This window comes from Quercus lobata, chromosome 2, assembly GCF_001633185.2.
Source record: "Quercus lobata isolate SW786 chromosome 2, ValleyOak3.0 Primary Assembly, whole genome shotgun sequence".
Lineage (NCBI taxonomy): Eukaryota > Viridiplantae > Streptophyta > Magnoliopsida > Fagales > Fagaceae > Quercus > Quercus lobata.
The window spans coordinates 5,979,655-6,000,980 of NC_044905.1; the positions used below are offsets into that span (position 1 = coordinate 5,979,655).

General features: G+C 33.6%; 2 protein-coding genes and 1 non-coding gene across 7 annotated transcripts; 1 reads left to right on the forward strand and 2 right to left on the reverse strand.

Annotated features, from left to right (window-relative positions):
* Positions 1-474: 474 nt before the first annotated feature.
* Positions 475-7,385, reverse strand: LOC115974228 (serine carboxypeptidase II-3-like). Of its 2 annotated transcripts, none has more exons than XM_031094475.1 (8): positions 6,981-7,385; positions 2,638-2,745; positions 2,235-2,509; positions 1,891-2,142; positions 1,503-1,609; positions 1,247-1,333; positions 821-926; positions 475-739 (listed from the first exon to the last, which is right to left on the reverse strand). In XM_031094475.1, exons 1-8 carry the CDS (start codon positions 7,363-7,365, stop codon positions 596-598), a joined length of 1,464 nt encoding a protein of 487 aa, XP_030950335.1. In that variant the 5' UTR covers positions 7,366-7,385; the 3' UTR covers positions 475-595. The 2 variants fall into 2 exon arrangements, with proteins under 2 accessions (XP_030950335.1, XP_030950336.1); XM_031094476.1 differs by having other exon boundaries at positions 605-739; positions 888-926.
* Positions 7,386-10,884: 3,499 nt separating this feature from the next.
* LOC115974230 (protein ALP1-like) lies at positions 10,885-15,625 on the reverse strand. 4 transcript variants are annotated; one of them, XM_031094481.1, is made up of 6 exons: positions 15,508-15,625; positions 15,315-15,367; positions 13,445-13,607; positions 11,853-12,357; positions 11,539-11,770; positions 10,885-11,440 (listed from the first exon to the last, which is right to left on the reverse strand). In XM_031094481.1, the coding sequence occupies exons 4-6, from the start codon at positions 12,354-12,356 to the stop codon at positions 11,424-11,426; spliced, it is 753 nt and encodes a 250-aa protein (XP_030950341.1). In that variant the 5' UTR covers position 12,357; positions 13,445-13,607; positions 15,315-15,367; positions 15,508-15,625; the 3' UTR covers positions 10,885-11,423. The 4 variants fall into 4 exon arrangements, 3 of the variants coding, with proteins under 3 accessions (XP_030950341.1, XP_030950339.1, XP_030950340.1); XR_004087871.1 differs by having other exon boundaries at positions 10,885-11,770; positions 15,315-15,370; XM_031094479.1 differs by lacking the exon at positions 13,445-13,607 and having other exon boundaries at positions 10,885-11,770.
* A 1,797-nt stretch (positions 15,626-17,422) lies between these two features.
* On the forward strand, positions 17,423-17,495 carry TRNAF-GAA. Its single transcript has one exon. It is a non-coding gene; the product is annotated as a tRNA-Phe (tRNA).
* The last annotated feature ends 3,831 nt before the right edge of the window (positions 17,496-21,326 follow it).

Below are 21,326 nucleotides of genomic sequence, written 5' to 3' on the forward strand. Positions count from 1 at the left end.
AGTGAGGGTAAATGAGTTTTGGTGTTGCAATTTAAGGCTTGTCTTGCCTTGCTCAACATGCTAAAATATGTGAGCTGAGGTTTGATGGAAGAGGGGTTAAAGCAGAGGAGGAAAGCGCTTAGTTTACTTTCTGGACTATCAAGGAGGTAGTGCATAAATCTTCAGTGTAGAGTTTGACTGTCAGAACTCGATTGCTTAATGTTTGGTAGTTGTATTTTTGTGTGCACGTGTGCTAGTAGTATCTCCTTGGGGTTAAGACCCCCAGAACTCTAAAGTTAAGAGTTCTATGGGGGAGGTTCTCATTATTTTACAAATAGGAGATTCTGAGTCAAATTGTTGGATCTAGTTGTCTTGATTTTGCTTAAATTGTACCTGAATCTTGGGAATTTATTGGATTTTAACTAGTGTAAGAGAAGTTTTGTCATCTGTACTTATTGATGTGGTATTGCTGTTGATTATTTCAACAAAAGAAGAAAAGAAAAAGAAAGACGTAACACAGCATGGACAATCCATGACCGTACAGAAACTATTTGAGCTTAGTTTACATGTACCTGGACAATATAAATTTTTAGAAATTACAGTGTGAAAGGGCAATTTATTCTATTGGGGGAAGTTTCCCTGTAAGGAAAGATGAGATCATGGTCAGTGCTCGTTCTGGTTGGTAGCTTGGAACTTCATGCCCAGCTCCCCTTACTGTGGCGAATGTCACTCCTTTGTACTCAACCACATATCCTCCAACCTGCCAGCATCAACATGTTGGAAATTCTTAACCTTATTTAATTTTGGCTAAACTATGAGATCAATTATCTAATATATTTACCTCATTGTCAGAATACCATGGGCGCCAATTAGTAGTGACTGGTAGTTTTAGTGTGTTTATGGCGTACCTAGAGGAGGTTACTGGAACTCGGCCATCTATGTCGCCACTGCAGGTTTCATTGACAGAAAGTTTAAGGTGCTAGCAATTGGTAGCTTGTATTATATCTAAATTAATGTTTGTCACACATAGTTGCACACATCCGCACACAGCCTTGTTTTGAAGACACAATTTCAATTGACAAGATGCACACATTTAGTACACACCGGTGTGTAATAATCAGCACTCTTACATCTAATTACTGTAATAGACTTACAGCTTTGGTTCAGTTATGAAGAGAGAAATTTTAACAGGGTTTTCTCATGAATAGGAAATTTTGAAGGATCACTTGCCAAAAACCAAAAAAGCTCATGTAAGATGAGGGATTACCTGTATATCCATACACTAATTCCACTTGAAATGAGATGATTTATAGTGGGCAGAATTGTCGTTGGGCTGTCTCTCCATGCATAACCACTGCAGGCAGTGTAGAAGCAAAATTAGTAATTTGTATTGGGTGGCACTTTTAGTCCAAGAAAGATCTTAACTTTGCATTTGTGGGACTTCTATCTTTTCATGCTTTGTGACAAGATCATCACTGCCCATGTGGTCAAGTCCACAGGTATCACAGGTAACTCACTCATACCTGCAAGCTTCCCATTCTGTAGCTTTTGCATGAAGAGCTGTTTGCACCTCGGCAAGATTTAGATAAGTACGGACATAATAGTCGGAGCAGGGATCAAAATTGTGGACCTATATAGTGTAAGATTAAAATCAGTTCTAGCTTAGTTCTAATTACAAGGTCAGTTTAAGTTCTTTATATGTGCTTGTCAACTGAATATAAAATCACAGATTATTGAAGCCAAATTCATGCTTAGTTTACAAGAGCATAAAGTCAAACCCAATTGTATGCGCCCTGTTTTATAATAATCTTCATGGCTATTTCTTTATGATTCTAATTAGATTTGAAATTATTCATAAAAAAAATAAAAAATAAAAATAAAAACTATTTTGATTAATGCATAAAGACTTACAGAACCGCTTTGGCCTGACTTGGGTTTTGCATTTTTGCAAATTGGAGCATATATGTTATAAATACCAATATTTCCGATTTCTAAATCTCCTCGTGTTTGGTAATCATCACACTGGCTTGAGAAATTATCCGAAACCAAGTTGCAGTACTTATGAATTCCTGCATTAGTTTCGTCGGAGTTTAAAGCATGTGTCCAAAAATAATCATACATGCCCACTTGACCAGTATTATCATCTATCCAAGCATTCCCAATCTGCATCCATTGACATTTACAGAGAAGCCTTTATCAGTTTTTTTAGAATAAGCATTGAGATAACAAGCGCATAGAATTCACAATGTACTCACTGCAATGCCTTTGAGGTTGATTACTGTTTGGTTTTTGTTCTTGTTCTTTGAGAGAATTGTGTGAGCAAGTTGAGGTACATAATGACCTGCATAGCTTTCTCCAGCTATAAAGAAATCTCTGTTTTTATATTGGGGGAATCTCTCAAGCCAGTTCACAAGAAAAGTGTAAGAGTCCTCCGCTGTTTTTGTGTCACCGCTTTTGATGTAATCTGAGGACGTGTTTGAATATGAAAACCCAACTCCCGCTGGGGACTCCAAAAAGATAACATTTGCCACTGCCAATATTTTTTTCAAAGGGTATTAGTTTTTACTAAAGAGAAATAAATTCAGATTAGATTTCTAGTACTTAAAGCTGTACGGCTTACTCTATCATTTGAAGGTGAAATTACATGAATCTGCTTACCGGAGTTCCATGCGTAATCATTTCGGAATAATGTTTTTCCATCACTGTTGACTCTGAAAGGTCCCAGTTCCTCCATGGCTCCATATCCAAGAGAAGAACATCCTGGGCCTGTAAATCTCAGTATGGTTTTATTAGTGAGTTATTCTATCCGCCCCATAAACAATCTCACAATTTTTAGCATAACTCTCCTACTTGAAATATTATGACTAGTTTCTTGTAACTTTCACACTAACCTGCTATTTTTTATTTTTCATCAATTAGTGACAAAAGTTATATTTTTTTTTTGGTGGGACTAGAATTTTTTCACCAGTGACATCCCTTAACTTTTCCTATTTTTTGTTAGAGAAACAGTTAGGCGATAAGTATAATGCTTTGCGTCGGCCTCACTACTACTGATAGGAAATGTCCAATATGTTGTGACAACTGGCAAGAGATATTTTAATTTGTCATGATACAGAAAGTTTATAACTCAAAGTAAATCAGCAATGCATTCAAATTTTGTGGCCCCATGCGAGTAAATTAGTAAGTAATGGTGTAAGAAAGCAAAGATAAGTTGTGAGAGAAAAAGCAAATCTAAGGGGCTGTTTGGGTGAAAAAAAATGCTCATTCATCCCTCAAATATCATCACTCTATAACTCATTTCCTATAATTCAATAATCCCAAATATTTCCAAAACCCGGTTTGGCACCTAGAACTCAGTTCTATTTTCAACTTTAAGAACTCAAAAACATGGAACCTACCCTCTGACCATGCTACCATTATCCCACAGGTATGTCTTCTTCTTTATTCATTTTTTTTAATAAATAAAAAATTGACTCTTTCTCTTTGTCAGTGTCTTCTTCTTTGAGAGTGGCCACAATGCAGGTGAGAGTTTTTTTCCCTGGGTTTGCATTTGGGGTTTTGTGAATCTTTGGAAGGATGTTATGGTGACCGAGGACTTCGTGAATTTAAAAGTAGGTGTTTCAGCTGAAGAAGCAATAGATGTGAAGAAAGGAAGAAAAAAAAATACACTCACGGCTTGTTGAAGCAGAATCTGGAGGCTGAGAATGAATAGTGCTGAGAACGGAGGTTGAGAATGGCTTTTAGAGAGCAAAATCACCTTTCGGAAATAACAACAATGGAGGCTGAGAATGAATAGTGCTGTAGCCGTTGGCTGGGCATTTTTGCTCTACTACGGATGGGACTTAACATGTGGGTGGGACCCACTAAGTTCAATAGAATTACAAAAATACCATTATAATTTAGTTTTTATAACTCAAAAACAACTAAAACTTGTTTTCAGTTTTTGTATCTCATTATTCAAAAATGTGAGAATTGAGTGATGAAAACAAAACTTGAAAACAAATCCAAACAAGCTGCATCTCTTTGGGTCTCATCATTTTTGAATGATGAGTGATGAAAATTAGGTGATGAGTGATGGTTACATCAAAATCCAAACAGCCCCTAAATGATTTTGTAGAAACCAAAAATTTGGAAGGTGATTGTTTATAATACAAAAGAAGATGGTGTTATTATTAATAAAGGTAAAAGTTAACAAATGCATTTGTTTAAGAAATTTTTTACAGGAAAAAAAATTAATTTTTTATAGCTTTTTATATTTCTTATAAAAATTATGTCAAATTTTTTTTTAGTTTATTAACAATTGTCCTAAAAACACCTATTAACATGACCCTTTAATAAATAATACAAGAATATGAGAGTTTTCTTTCCCTTCAAATCAATTTGCCATCATATATTATACAGAGGATAGCTAGCTAGTTTTCTCTAATCTTTTATATTTCAACTTCTAGGTCTCTTCACCACTTGACTATAAAGCGTTTTCTTAAATTTTGAAACAGGAGAGTTAGCTCATGGATTTTTTTTTTTTTTTTTTTTTTAAGGATAAGGATAAAGATATCTCCAAACTGGATTGGAGAGATTCAGAAGACCATTCACGTGTCCAACCAATTTTAACAGTATTTAGTTCTTATCAGAGCCTAAAAGGTTGGAGGACATATTGTCATTCTTTCGGTTCAGCTACGAAATGAACTTGTCCATTAGGTACAAATTCATAAACATGAGTTCCAGAGTTTAGAAGACAAAACAAGGAACTTGGCACTGCTAATGCCAAAGTTCATCTTAAAAGATAATTTCCTATCATACACAACACTTTCACAATAAATCTTAAGTGACAAGTTGCTGTGAGTTGTTACTAGTAGACAAAAAAGTAATTTCCGTGGTGATTCGAAAAAAAAAATGAAAAACGTGATGATTCAAATTAAAAACTCGTAATAAATTTTTACTTAGGAATTGTTGTAAAAATTATGTGAAAATGTTGTGAAGAAACGCTTCTAAAAAATAAACAAATAAGGTTATTTTCGATGGAGAACTTGCTGGGTGGGCTCAAGTATTGACTTATTGGCTACATGATGACGGCTAACCCATAATTTAGCTCAAGAATAACAACACTCATTTTCGCGTGCCCCCTAAGCCTAATAAACACCACTCATTAGGTTGATGATTTGGGTTTCACGTGGACAATATGGTAGGTGACAAAACAGAAGAGGTTGGGAATTGAAGTGGCCCAGTCCGACTATGGTGGCCACATGTTATTCGGATCTAGAGGGGCGGTGCCACCTTCAGGGACCACCCTGATCTGAAATTTTTTTTATATATATAATAATTTAAAAAATTTTATTTGTCTACCCTTAAAAAATATTTAGAAACACCCTCATTTTTTTTTTCTAATAAAATTAAATTTTGCTCCATAATTTGTTCTACATTCAATGAATAAATAATTGATTGGTTGTGTACATTGAAAGAGATGTAACTTGTAATATTGATAATGAAACTATCACACACTGATTTCAAAATATGAAAACTTTTAGAAGGCAATTGTAAATTTTATGTATTTGCATGTTTTTTAATTGTTGTTATTGTCAATATATAAATTTCTCTTTTTATTAAATTGTATAATTTATGCTTCTTAAGAAACATCTTGAGAAAAATTCCTGCAAATCTAAGTCTAGCCACCACTGCAGATCTAAGTCTATTCTACTTTACATTTCTGGCTGATGCTATGCTACGTGAGAATAGTAGTATCAATAATCCTCAGGCCCTGCCTTCTACACAGATGAGACTACAGAATAAGCAAGCCTTTCTTTCTTTCTTCCTCTTCTTCTTCTTTATTTTTTTATTTATTTTATTAAGTTTTCCGGAGGGTTTTTATCTCAAGGTTTCCTTCATTTTATTGTGATCTCGAACTGTATTTTGCTGCTGATTGAAGTGTTAAGCTCAATTCCAGAATCTAAAATAAGTCAATATTTGTAGGTTGTAATATTTATGTTCAGTTATTTGACAAATGAGAAATTCATATTCAGGTTTATGCTCAAAGATTGAATAAGTTAAGCTAAAAAAATATAATAGGTTTTGTGTATAAACTTGTGAGTATAAATTCAATTTGGGCATATATAATTTATCATATGTTTATGTGTATATATGTTTTTTATTCTTATTATATATTTTTATATGTATAATTTATAAAGACTTGATATTGGATTGTGTAAGTTTTTAAATAAGTTTATAAGATATCAAATAATTATTTGGATTCTAAAAAAAAAACAATTATTTGGAATTAATGAATAATATTAACGGTCAATCTCATATATATATAATTTTTAATAGTAAATTTTTTAATTGGTGGTGTTTATTATATGAGGAAAGACCAAGTTGATGAATAACTTGTGAATAAACTTGAAATTGTATGACAAGAAAATAAAGCAAACTTAAACATGTAATCATAGTATCTAATTTAGTAGCCTTCAAAAAAAAGTATCCAATTTAGTATGATGACAAACTTGAGTTTGGCTCGTATTTGGTACAAGACGATACAAGGGTAATATGGTAGTAATGCGATTACAATATAAGAAAGATTAGGTTATGTTTCCGTTTTGACTCGATCGATTAATTTATAATTTCATTATTTTAAGATATGTTATTTCTATATATAGGATGCCACCTTTTTATGTTCTATATTCAGAATGAAAGAAAGTAAGTTGAGCAAGTAGAACTTGATATATAGTTAAAATGCGGGACACTAAGCCAAGAATTCCTACGTAATAAATAAATTGTGTTTGATTGTGTGGACATATATAATTGGATTACCTAAGATTCTTTTTCTATTATGTGTGCATGGATGTTCATGTAATTAATTATATAAAAGTCCGTATTATATATTATGTAATATTATCATTTGGAGTCGTTGTTATTACTACCTAGGAAGTATATAAGTGGGTATTTTCTACATTCTTTGTGCCTATACTAGTTCATACAAATGAAATTGAAATATTTGGTACTGTGTTTACCTCCATTTAACCACAAGACTAGAGGCTTGGTTGCAGAATTTTGAGGTGACTCCACAAAGTAATAGAACAGTGCTCTCCCGGGTTTCGGGTCTATAGTAATATAGCCAGCATACTGATCGAAATCCACTCCTTTTGGTTGTCCTGGCAAGGCATTGATCTTGTCAGCTTTCTTCAACCCATCTTGGGGTCCAATATACACTGGAGAAAAATCGCCATCATCGTTGTCTAATCCAACCCATAGTTCAGTATTTGGAGGATTTTGGGATTTTCGAGATTTAAGCAACTTGAAAAGGTTGTCAGTTTGGCTAGAGTTGCAAAAGATGGGAAAAACCAAATGGTGAAAAGAGAGGAGAATAAGAAAGCTTGTGAGAAATAAATGCTTCATGGCTACTAGCTCTTGTTGTTGCTTATTGCAAATTACTTTAGTTCCGTGAAGGGCTTTTGGTGTCTATTTATATATCAATAAGGGGAGTGTGGAGGATATAAATTAAAAATTTTCACAATGAGTGAGTTGGCATGTTGTGATAGGTGTTAATAAAAATTATGTAAATAATAAGTTCATATAAAAATAATGTTACTCCAATCACAATTATTTACTTCAACTATTGTAATAAAGATTGTAAAAATTATTGTACCGCTAACATTAGTGTTTAGAAAAGAACATTGACATGACAACATTATCTAGCTACCTAGGGACCATTATAGGCAGCATATATAATTAACTTGAAGCAAAGCATGCTCCTCGAAATCACAGGATGCAAAGCTTTGCTTTTGACTTTCAAAGGTAAATTTGAGAAGAATCCCTCTTCATTTCTTGATAATGTTTTGTCTACATGATAATATTAGGATTAATGGTAATGTTTTGTCTACATGTTAATGTTAGCTGATAAAGTTATATCAAGGAGCAAAGTTACATAAGAATACGCAATATCTTGTCTATCGATCCCAATTCCTAAATGGTGAAGTCATTTTGTTTTTTTCTTGTGGGGGGAAAGTAATAAAAGTATACGTAAAATTTTCATTTGTATTAGGTATACTTCTCCAACCTGTTAGCAACAATAGGTTGGAATCAGCTGGGAATTTGCATCATCTATACTCACTTTAAATAGTTCTAAGTGGTATTTGGAAAAGGCTTGCTACAATTGGAAATTCAGTGGAAATTATATTCTCCTTTCGAAGAGGCACCATTATATCCTATACAATGATACAAAATCATTTAGATCTAAAGGGCTTCGTGTTCCATCATTGCTCCAATTGTCCAATTGCGGATAATGAACGACTTGGTCCTGCCTGTCAATCATATCAGCCTGATTGTTACGTAAAAATCATGATTATCATTATAGAATTACTTATTACAATAATTAACTTCAACCTATTAATTAAGTGCCATACAAATTATTGAATGTCCATGTGACTCAGGTCATGCTTGCCCAACCCAAAATTTGACTGACATATTTCAATTAAGGAAAATACTAGTACACACATCCTTAAAATGCACTAAAATTGTCAAGTCATGATTTCTAAGTTAGAAATCATGATTTGATGTCACAGTTTCAATGCATTTCAAAAATGTACGTAATAAGATATGTATAATAAATAATACGCTTTCAAGTATGGCCAAATTCCAATACATGCATCAGGTTGTCTTGAGGGGTCAATGTGCACTGCACAGCCAAATATCTGCAGATGTGTCCCAAGACTCTAAGCCAAAGCTCATCCAGGTCAATGCCTTAACTGGTGAAATACCTTTAGCAATCTTCAAATTTTCAAAAGAAAAAAATTGAATCATTGATAAAGCCTACTATTAGCACGAGAAAAATTTAACATCCCTTAACTATTGCCTACACGAGAAAATTTTAATCTCCCTCAACTATTGCCTATAGATATTTTCTTGTTACCTACGGCTACATGCGTTGCATGTCCTAGAACGTTAGCATTTTTTTATTTTTGGCAGAAATACATTTTTTGTTCTTACATTTTTACCCTATTTCCATTTCGGTCCCTACATTTTTATTTTACTGCTTTTAGTGCTTAAACGAAAAAAGTGTTCCATTTTGGTCATTACCATTACTCACTTAACAGAAATATCCTACATGGCAAATAGAGTATACTGTTGGCACAGTAAATGCTAACGTGTCTATTAAAATAATATTAAAAAATATCACGTCAGCATCCATGTCAACCTACTTAAAAAAATAAATTTATCAATTTTAAAAATTATAAAAATTATAAAAAGGAAAAAACATAATGAAAAACAAAAACAAAAAACAAAAAAAAAAAAAATGGTAGAATTTAGATCTGTGTGTGTCTTTGTTTGCACTTGTTTCTTTTTCTTCTTTCTTTCTTTCTTTCTTCTCCTTTCTTCTTCTTTCTCTTCCCAGATCACTATTTCTCCACCTCTTCATATTTTTCTTCTTCTTCTCTTTTTCCTTCTTTCTTTTTCTTCTTCTCTTTTTCCTTCTTTCTTTTTCTTCTTTCTTTTCTGCTATTCTCTCTTTCTCTCTTGGTAAAACCCCATCGTTTCTTTCTTTCATTCTTATAAATCGTTGGTGTGATGTGGGTCCTTGGCTAGCGATAAATTAATGTGGGATTAATAGTGTTTGTAGGTGGTGGGTCAGTTTTTTGGCTGTGTAGTGTGTGGTGTGGGTTTCTAGGTAGATCTGAAACCCATCTGGGATTGAATGTGAATCCTCTCCCTCCTCATTCTCACTCTCTCTCTATTTGGGTTGAGTTTGTTGTATTTGTTTTGGATTTTTGATAAATTTGAAAAAGGATATTATGGGTTTGTGAAAGGAAATTTTTTGGGTCTGTAATAGAGAATTTGCTGGGTTTGTGTATAAGGGGATTTGTTGGGTTTATGAAAAATGATTAGATCTTAGGATTGACATCAAAAAGTTGGTTGGTTGTCAGATCTAGAATTTTTTTTTTTTTTTTTTTTTTGGGTGAAACTGAAAAATTTGTTTGGTTGTCAAGAAAATGGATAATAAAATATTATTTTCTTTTAACTATCAATGAGTTTTGATGTGTTCGGTTATATAGAAAGTACAAGAAAGACAAGGAAAAAAGAAAAAGAAAATAAGGATTAATTTACTAAGAATATGAAAAACATGAACATGATTAGTTATGTTCTAGGGAAGAATACTGTTAGGGTCATATTTTTGTAATTAGCTAATCCTTTGACAAAATGCACTTTACTTGTAATTGAGTAGATCTAAGATGGGTTTAGTACTTCAAGAAACATGTTGTTTAAGTCAAGTATTAAAGACATGAAGATTGGTCCAAGAGACAAGTGAAGAAAAACTGTTCATTAAGTCTCGACAGATAGCTCGACAGATGCTTGCTATCGAGATTTAATGTGAAACTCAATAGATAGCTCGACAGCAACTCGATCTATCGAGAATTATGATTTCAAAATTTCTAAATCTAAAATTCGGCCTAGGCTTGAATATTTGTTTAGGGTTTCTTTTCTCACAACTCTAGACATATATAAGGCTTATTTTAAAAGCCATCACACACAAAAACAGAGACCAAGAGACTTAGACCATGTTTGGTAACTGTTTTCGTTTTCTATTTTCGTTTTCTTGTTTTCAAGGGAAAAAGAAAAAAACAAATTTTTTCTGTTTTCAAAATGAAAAACACGTTTGGTTAGTTGTTTTGAAAAACACATTTTTCAAAAACAAAATTCAGGAAATTTTTTTGGTAGTTGTTTTTGAAAAAGTTGAATTTTTTTTTTCTTTGGTTAATTTTTTTTTTATTATATTTATTCTAATTCAAAAAAAAACGTTTGCTCCAAAGTATTTAAAATCCTTACACCTAAAGAAATTATAAATCAATTGTTTTGTATATAACATTCAAGCCTAAAACTTTAATCATAGAAGATTGAAACTATAACAATTATCCAGAGTTATAAAAGATAATCAATAACTAAAAAGTTTAGTACATGGCATCAATGCCAGGGAATCAAGTTCATCCAAAAAAAAAAATGTGGCATCAATGATGCCTATTATTTGCCAACATCAATCCTACGATCTGATCCCTATAAGCTGCCATAGCTTCAACGGCTTGATCAGTTAAGTCAACAGTGTGCGATGGCTCACCTGAATTATCTCTACCTTCACCTTCAACAGTAAGGTTATCAATATTGAATTGAGTAAACAAGCGATCATTTCTTGTTGCCATTCGAATGAAGTTATGAATTGTGCAACAGGCTCTCATCACATTCCCTTGTTGACATGGTTTATAACGGGGCATCATTTTTGACTGGAAATCGTGCCTTTAAAATGCCAAAACATCTTTCAATTACATTACGAAGAGAGGAATGTCTATAATTGAAAAGCTCTTTAGCACCTTCAGGATGATCCCCACCTCGAAAGTCTCGTAGATGGTATCTCTCAGTACGATACGGAGGTAGAAACCCCAAGGTGCATGGATAACCAGAATCCACTAAATAATATAGCCACCTAACAAAAAAAATAATAAGATAGAGAGAAGTATGACATGGTGAATGGATTAAACTTGAAAATTGTAAATATGTAAGTGAGGCAACAATATATCTTACCAGATGGAGGCCATGGGAAATTATTTTCTGGCCTTTGTAGTGCATCTAAGAATACTCGTGAGTCATTGGTTGTACCCTCCCAACCCGTGTAAACAAATGTAAACTTCATATCAAAATCACATGCACACATTATATTATGGGTGATTGTGGCCTTTCTATTCCTGTAGCTGACTAGCTTTAATTTTGGAGCCCATGCACTAATATATGTTCCATCAATTGCGCCTATACATTTCTAGAAAAAATATAAACACAAGTATTAACATATGCGAGCAAATAATATTTGTATGATAAAATGAACAATAACTTGGGATTACCTTGAAATATGGAAAGAACTTGGTATTGTTAGCAATACGTGGATGCACTTCATTGCTTTGAGAAGGACGTATAATGAATTTTCCCAGGCGGCATATGGCTCTTACAGTTTCCTTAAATTGTCTGTCCACTGTCTCAGTTGAGTGTTGAAAACGATCTGCTATTACCCTCATCCTCACATTATGTCCCACTATTAATAGGAACATACCAACTGCCTCCTCCACTGTGATCCAGCGTGAGTTTGTTAAGAATTTATGTGTTCTCAAATAGTTACATAGACTTGTAAATGTTGGCCTATCCATGCGGAATAACTCATAACATGTTCGAGGATTGCCATTCAATATCTCTTTTATAAATGCATCACCAGTCAACATAGAGATACGTTGAGGCTCCTTAGGAATATAGTTGTTTTTATTCTCAACAAACATTAGTAGGAAGAACATATCATCGTCCTCTTCCTCATCTGAAGATGATGAGTTGCTATAATAATTTGGTTCAACATTCATCCTGGAGAATTGAATAGCAAATTTGTTCTCAAATAGTGTTTTTTATTAACATAAATAAAACACTACCAACATAAATTATAATAAAATAAAAAATAAAAAATAAAAGATTACCATAAAATAATAATCCATCATTTAACAACATTAAATAACAATAGAATAGTACCAAATCATAGTTCAAAGACATTAAAATAAACATAATGAAATAGGAAATTATTGTTTTAACATAATCTCCTATAGCCTACCCAACCAAACCATCCTCCTGGTGAAACTCATGTTAACAAAGATCTCTCTGTCATCAGGATCTTGCTTGAACTTCTCAACAGACTTCATAAATATTTCATCATTGACTTCTTCCATGGTCTCAAGGATATTAATGCACTTGCCTAAGGAGAAGTCATTTGTAGGTGCAATACTATCACTAACTTCATCAATGGTATACCTCTTATACATCTCAGCCTTTGCTTTAGATGCCTCTATCCTAGCCTTAGCAGCCTCAGCCATTGATTGTAAGGTATCATTCATTTGGGAGCTCATTAACTCTCGCTTACTCTTACTAGGACGCTCGTCACAACTATCACTAGAACGCTTGCTCGATCAGGTTGTAATGTCAGACTCAAGAATTGCCATGACAGGGTCTTGGGTAGGACTTTCTAAATTAACATGAACTCCCCCATGAATAAGTCGTTCTTCCAATGCACTCTCTTCATCTGAATTAGGAGGGTCTTGGGTGGATGCAAAGTGTAAGACCCTAGTAGCTATAGACTTATTAAATATAAGTCCAAGCAAATTATAATTTGAAAGTCCTTTGGTTCAAAACATCTTTGCCTTGGGATGTGCCTAAAAATATAAAGACATCTAGTAAGAAAAAAAAATGATGGGGTATAATGTGTCAAAATAAAACACTGTATTGTATTCAATGATATTTACCCAACAATAATTTTGCCATGACTCCTCAAGTGCATGAACAGTGTTGGTTTCAGCATCCCAACCAAAACCAGTTTGATTTATGAGCATAGAAAACTCATGATGTAGTAAACGCATCCTATTAAACTTCCTTTTGAATTGATTCATTGTAAAACTCCATTTACCTAATTCATTCAATGTAGCTAACATTTTCTTCCAAGTATCGGAACTGAATTGCCCATCTGCCATATTTCCCTTATTGATCTCTTTCAGCATTATGTCAATAAATAGTTTCTCAAGTTGTGATGTCCAAAGGCTATCTTCATCAATCGAACTGTTTCCTTTCATCTATTATAATACAATGAAACATGGAAACAACTAAGGAACAACCTTTATAAACACAACTATCAAATACAACTAAGAAATAACTTCTTGTGGACATCATTGACAATTGAAACAATTGAAGCATTACATCATTAGAGCTCACAATAATTTGAATACAAACAGAAATCTAAAAATATTAAGATTAGAAGATTGCATTTTCCTTTGCCTATTCTGAGACTTAACAGAACAAATAAATTTCTACCACAAACCTTAACAATAAATGTAGAAAGTTTGCAAATTAGTGTATTCATTTAGTTTTCATGTTTTTGTTTCAGGTGCTAATGAAGATGAGTTAAAGAAAGTGAAGCATGTGGTTCAGAACCGAGTTTCACATGTGGTACTTGGCCGTAGAGACTTAAATTCATACTGAACCACATGGAGTTTCAACATGTATTACTGAACAACCTTTATAAAGTTTTTGAAAGAACCCAAATTTGCATTTTAGAAAGAACCCAAATTGCCCATTTGCATTTTATAAAGTTTCAACATGTATTACTGAACCACATGGCCGTAGAGACTTCCCATGTATTTTAGAAAGAACCCAAATTTGCATTTTTTGAAATTAAGTATATGAAGTTTTTTTTTTTTAATGAGTAAGACTTGAACCTAAGGCCTAAGTAGTGCCTATGATCTCTTAGTCTCTATTTTGTAGGTATCAGGAGGCCTTTGCTCTTTCTAATTGTACCAATGGAAGAAGTGGTGGCTCAAGAGTTCTAGTCCACAGGCTGGAGGCTATGGTGGATGCTGCAATGCAAGCTAGGAGGTGTGGGTTTAGCCAACTTTTGTTCATGAAGGCCTAAGTAGTGCAATCCTACTGCTTTACTCAAATTTGCATTTCAAACTGAATTAATCATCTTATAATATTTTTTTTATGTTATTTGAATGAAGCATTACATCAATTAGCTTGTGTGCTGCTTTATAATAAACTATGTACAACCTTAACATCAAACAGCTTGTGTCCCTATTTTAGATTTGCCTTCATCATTCAGCTATTCACAAACTTGCTTACAAAACGGTTTCTAAAAATAAATAAATAAATTGCTAACTGCAATAAGTCAATAATTTTTTGTTAACATACACACACGACTACACAGAACAGATTGGGATCCTGAGGTTTTTTTTTTTTAAAAAGCAAAATCTCTTAAATTCGAATCACATATACTGTTAATTCAAACCATTCTCAACAACAACCAACAACAACAGCAACAATTTTTTCAAACCACATATGCTGTTACATTCAAATCACAACAACTAGCAACAGCAGGGGAGGTAACACTTAAACAGGGGAGAAAACAGGAATGCAAGACACACAAACCCAACACCATAGAGCCCACAAGCATACCAACAAGGCCAAATCAAACCCAAAACCCCAAAATCCTAAACCAAACACACACAGAAAAATACCCATTCTGATAAACCCAGATTCAACGCAAAATACATAGCAAACTTCAACCCCAAAATCCTAAACCAAACACACACAGAAAAATACCCATTCTGATAAACCCAGATACAACACAAAATACATAGCAAACTTCAACCCCAAAATCCTAAACCAAACACACACAGAAAAATACTCATTCTGATAAACCCAGATTCAACGCAAAATACATAGCAAGCTTCAAGCAATTTCGGAATAATCCATGAACAAAGAAAAAAGGAAAAGACCCGTACCTTTGAGTGATTGGGTCCGAAAAATTGTGAAATACTTCCCAGACCGCACAGACCTGCTACATCACGCACACACACAAAAAGAAAAAAAGAAAAGAAAAGGAGACTGAGATAATGAATACGAAAGGAATAGAAGAATCTAATGAAAAACAAGAGGCATTCATGAAGGACAATCCAATGAAGTCCATTCACTTACCTTAGAAGTGGTTCTCTCAATCAAGGTTTTCTCTGTGAGCAAGAGGGAGGCAGTGGAGGCGTAGAGCAAGATAAAGGGTTATCAGATACGTTAGGCACTAAAATATTGAGCGAAAAAAAGGAAGCGCGGGAAAACAAATTTGTGAGTCTTGTGGGTTGAACCAATGAGCTGGTTCATTAATTGGCTTATTTCCAGGTGTGTTTTAGTGTGTTTTCTAAGGTGTGTGAAAACTGAAAAATAAAAACAGCTAAAGGCCTGTTTACAGTTTCCTTCATAATATGGAAATTAAAAATAGTTTTTGATTTTTGCCTAAAATCAGTTACCAAACAAGTTTTTTGCCTTAGGAAATAGAAAATTGTTTTTGAAAACAGAAAACTAAGGAAAAAAACAGTTACCAAACATACCCTAAATTTTCTCTGTGTGAAACTACTGCGTTTATACGCCATAGGGTTTTGTAACCGAGTGCTTCCAGATCTTCATTGTTGATGAAGTGAAGAACTTTGCAGCCAACAACATCTGTTCAAGTTGCTGGAGTTAGTCACCTACTTGAGATCCATGCAAAGGATTAGTCACAAATTGGTGGTTTGTGCATCAAAGGGAAAGGTGACTACTACAAAATCAAGTCCAATTGGATATTGGAGCAAAGGTTCAACTATAGGTTGGTATTTCGGGATAGGCCAGGGTAGTTGGTAAGATTCCTTATACTTGTAACTGTTTGATTGTTAATTAGTGGATTCTTGAGAGTGATAACCTTAAAATCACCCGGTGGAGTTTTTGTCTTGTGATGTTTTCTCCATTTGTCAACAAATCACCATATCAATTTATTTTTTGCTACACTTAGTTTATTTGGTGATTTGTTGGTGCTTCCATGATTTGCATGTAATTTGACATAATTAATCAACTTGGGTAATTGAATTAATTAACCGGGGTCAAGCTATCTTAACCCAACAAACACAAAGAAGATGAACATGTTCTTCTGAAAAATAATGAAAGGAATTAAAAAAAAATTTATTTATTTATTTATTTTACTTTTTTTTTTAAATCGAAATTCAAAATTTTATTTTAATTGTTTTATTTGATATGGGTTTTTTAAAAATTAAATTGCTGACGTGGCATTTTTAAAAAGCCAAATAAATTTTTTTAAATATTATTTTAATGGACACGTTAGTATTTATTGTGTCTATAGTGCACTCCGTTTGTCATGTAAGATATTTTCGTTAAGTGATTAACAATGAGGACCAAAATGAAACGCTTTTTTCATTTATGGACTAAAAGTGGTAAAATAAAAAAGTATGGACCAAAATAGGAATAGAATCAAAATGTAGGGATGAAAAATACATTTCTGCCTTTATTTTTACTTTTTTGAAGCCATGGTGTTAGCAAATTTGATTTATAGGAAACATAATGAAAAATTTTAATCGGTAACTATTTGGCCAAGCCATGGAAGAGAGCCTATAGATTCAAATTCTGTGGTATGCACATATTTGAGTTGAATCCTAGAGTGACTTGATTTGCATTGCATTTGCTTCATGCCAAATATAAAGTATGCACTATACAGGGATAACACCTCAAAATCCCTCAGTCCTCCCAGAACTGCAATTAGTCCACTAATTCGGCCTTACCCAGACTAGGCCCAAACTTGGTATTTTCAGCCTAGGTTGATTTTTCCCCGTGAATTCGATAATTTGGGCCTTTTCCTTTTTCCCTAAGAAAACGTCTAACAACTCTATGTTCCAAGGTCTAAGCCAGACTCTAGGCCCACCCCTAAACATTAGTTTATCAGGTATATTTTATTTTGTTCGAAACGTTTCTTGTGGTATAGAATGATTTAATCAATTAACTTCCTTGGACAGCTCAGGCTTTCAGCATTTCATAGTTTTCAAATTAATTAAATTGTTACTCATAACATCACCAAGCGGGGATAGCTCAGTTGGGAGAGCGTCAGACTGAAGATCTGAAGGTCGCGTGTTCGATCCACGCTCACCGCATTTTATTTTCCTTTTCCTACTTTTATAGGAAAAAACTTGTTTTGGTTTTTGGAAACCCTGGCTATTCGTATAAAATTCAAAAACATTTTGTGTAAAAAACACTATCACATTCATTTCCTTGGCAATACGTCACTTGCAAGATTACATTTTATGAGGATTAATTACAAAAAGAAACGGGATTTTGGGAGAGTTTTCTCAATTGAGAATTTCTCTGGAATCTTTTTTAGGTATTTTAATTTTCTTCTATTTTTTTTTTTTTTTTGGGTGGGGGGGGGGGTGGTCTCTCAAGATCTTCTGTTTGCATTTATGTTTAGAATTGGGGGGGGGGGGGTCTCTCAAGATCTTCTGTTTGCATTTATGTTTAGAATTGAATTCTAAACAGTTGTTTTCTCAAAAAAAGAATTCTAAACAGTTGTGATTGTGCATCAATGATTGATAATGTCATCGTCTTTCTTGTTTTCATTTATCTACTTAATAAAGCTTCTTACATAATATGTGTGATGGTGACTCATTTGGTGGACAATTGACAAATTATCTTCGGAGCATTAGGCCGTTCATATAACTAAGAATGAGAAAGCAAACAAATACCATGATAGAAATCATAGAATCATTAAGAAAAGGTTGAAGTTACCATGTTTTACGGATGATGAACTATCACAACAATTAAGTAGTCTTAATTGTGGTTTTAAAAACCAGACCAGCTGGTCCGACCGGTTCAACTAGAAACTGGACACAGTCCGATCCAGTAAAAATATCAAAATTTGGTCAAAATTGAGTTAAATTGGAAACTAGAAGCCAAAACAGTTTTGCTCTCGATCCAATTTTTAAAACCATAGTCTTAATCGACGATTTTTTCAGACCCAAACCGTTCATTGAACCATAAAAGGAAGAGGTTTAAGGTTTTTGAAGTCAAACCGAGATCGAATCAAGGTCGAACCGTGATGACATCATAATTAATTTAATAATTATTTTAAATATATATAAAAACATTAAATTAATAAAAAATAGAAAAATTAACTAAAATAGTCCAAAACAAATATAGATAGTATTTTTTATAACATAACTTTCATAATACAAATAAAAATTATTAAATTCTAAAAAAACATAAATAGCTATTGAGTTTCTAAATTATTTTTAAGTCATGAAAAAGCACACTTTAGTACCAAATAATTTTTATTTTATGAAACCCAATAAAATAGTTAAGAAACAAATTAATTTATTTGCTCATGGTCAAGCCCATTTGACTGGATCATTTTTTTTTCCCAAGCCCATTTGAATGGTCACTTTTCACCATTTATTATGAATTAAAAAATAAATAAAAATCAAAAGCTAGATTGAAGAATGAAGATGTCAATGCATTTAAAAATTGTTAAAGTTTAAACAAATAACAAAACCCAAGATATCGTTTTACTGTCCAAAAAAAAACCAAAACCCAAGAAGTGCTTGACAGCAAGCAAGCATTTATGTGAGTAGTTGACACGCATAACAAAGAAGTCTCCAGAAGCGTGAAGAAGTCTACAACATTTTTAGCAATAATTTCACAACAAAATTTATATAAAAAATTGTTATTAGTTCTAATTTGAACCCACTGTTGAAATTATTTTTTTACTCACCAATATTAACTAATAACAATCTATACTTAAAATTTATTGTGAAAATATTGTAGTAACATTTAATTGTGATTTTCTATTCTTTTTATTATTATTATTATTCCCTTCTTTCCTTGCATCCATACATTTCTTTTCCTTTTCTTTTTTTTTTTTTTTTCTCTTGTTTTTTCTCCTCCACACACGTTTCCCCATCCCCACTCCTCTCATCTTGTTTTTATTTTTCTAGACTCTTCCTTCTCCACATAGAGTGTCCTCTACTTTTATTTTTCTTTCTTTATCTCTATCTCTCTGTTTCTCATTCTCTTTCTCTCATACTCTCACCCTATCACACACACATTATCGGCGGAGAACAAAGCTAGAATTTAAAGCTTGCTTTGCCCAAGAGAAGAGTTTCTGAAGAGAGGGAGCTGTGTGATGTGCTCTGAAGAGAGAAGAAGAAGAAACATAAAGACATGTTGTGTTTCTATGGAGATGGCAGTGGCAAACTTGATGTACTTTTTTTTTCTTTTAAGAGGGAGTTGTGTTTCTTTTTTTTTTTTCTTTTTTTTAAGGTTCAGATTCAAAGGGAACCGTGAGAAGCGGTCTGATCACGGTTCTCAAAACCGTGCGGTTGAACCGCAGTTCGAACAATTACTTGCTTTTTTGGCATAGAACGGTTCTTGAGCATAAAAGAACCGTGATTGTGAGAGGTTCACGTTTTTCTGGTCGGACCGTACGGTCCGGTCTGGGTTTCAAAACCATGTTAATCATAACACTTTTAGAGCATGGAAAGTTGGAAATTTGAACCATATGGCTAACCAAAGGTGCTATGACCAAACTTCCAGTCTGGCCAGGCAGTTAGCTCGCGACTCAAACTCGTGACTCGTTCTAGTCGTGAGGTTAAGCTGCCAGAATGCCCTGTTTGATGAAAACTGACTTTTCGCATTTCTCATACACACTACTATAAATACCCTTATACTCACGAAATGTAAAGAGCTTTTAAAGAAAATTTTGAGAGAGAAACCCTAGAGAAAAACAAGATTGACTCATCCACAATCTTCATCACTTGATTATCCAAATTTCTCTACTCTCACCCTCTCCATTAACATATCCTTGAGAGGTACATTTGCCAAATCCTTATCTCACCATACCAATATCAGTGAGGAGGTGTTTTGGTGTTTAGGAAGCAATTCAGAGAGGACCAATTCATTTGGTTAATGCAATGGGCTTATTGTGGGATCCGGTAAGCTAGATAAGACAAGGTTTGGCGTAACCCTGTTGGAGCAAGAAGCTTGAAGGGCTTAGGGGCACTGGGTAGATTAGGCTTGGAGGGTCTTTTGCTATTCATGTATCTCAACTTTATTCTCTAGTGGATTATTGACCGCTTGGAGAGCAGCCGAGAGGTTTTTCGCCGAGTACTTCAGTTTCCTCCTCGATAACACATCGCCGTGTTATCTTTATGTTTGCATCTCTCTTTCCTTTCTCTTTACCTTTTAATTGCTGCTATGTTTGTAATTAATTATGGTTTAGAGTGTATTACCAATTTGGATATAGCTTATATTTCATATTCCACACATATACTGTTTGATTATAAGCTTCTGTTGGTAATTTTGTTTTTGGGGGTCTAAACGTTCATTGGTGTTTTATACGCTATTTGAACTTTCAAAAACAAAGCTAGGAATTCAAAAATTCATCTAAAATAAAAAAAGAAAGGTTATATATTTTTGTTCTAGAACTTTCTGGGTAGGCTCAACTATTGATTTATTGGCAACATGATGCCTAACCCATAATTTAGCTCAAGAATAACATCACTCAATTTTGCATGTGCCCTAATAAATACCACTCACAAGGTTGATGATTTGTGTCATGTGGGCATATGGTGACAAAATAGAAAATGTTTGGAGTGCTCAATCCCACTATGTTGGCCAAATGATATTGGGATCTAAGTCTATTCTACTATACATTTCTGACTGTTGCTATTTGCTAATGCTATATGGGAAGCAGTATCAAGATTCTTCAGGCCCTGTCTTCTACCTGGATAAGACTACAGAATAGGTAACTTTTTCGGTATTAAACCGGATACATGTAATACCACCTTGTTTTCTAGAGGAGTGTTAATCTCTTCTTTGAAAAACCATATTTTGATGCTAATTGAATGTTAAGCTTATTTTTAGGGCGGTTTGATGCATTTGGGAGCATAAGGCGAAAACAGAATTGAAGCCTTATATATATAAATTAGGGA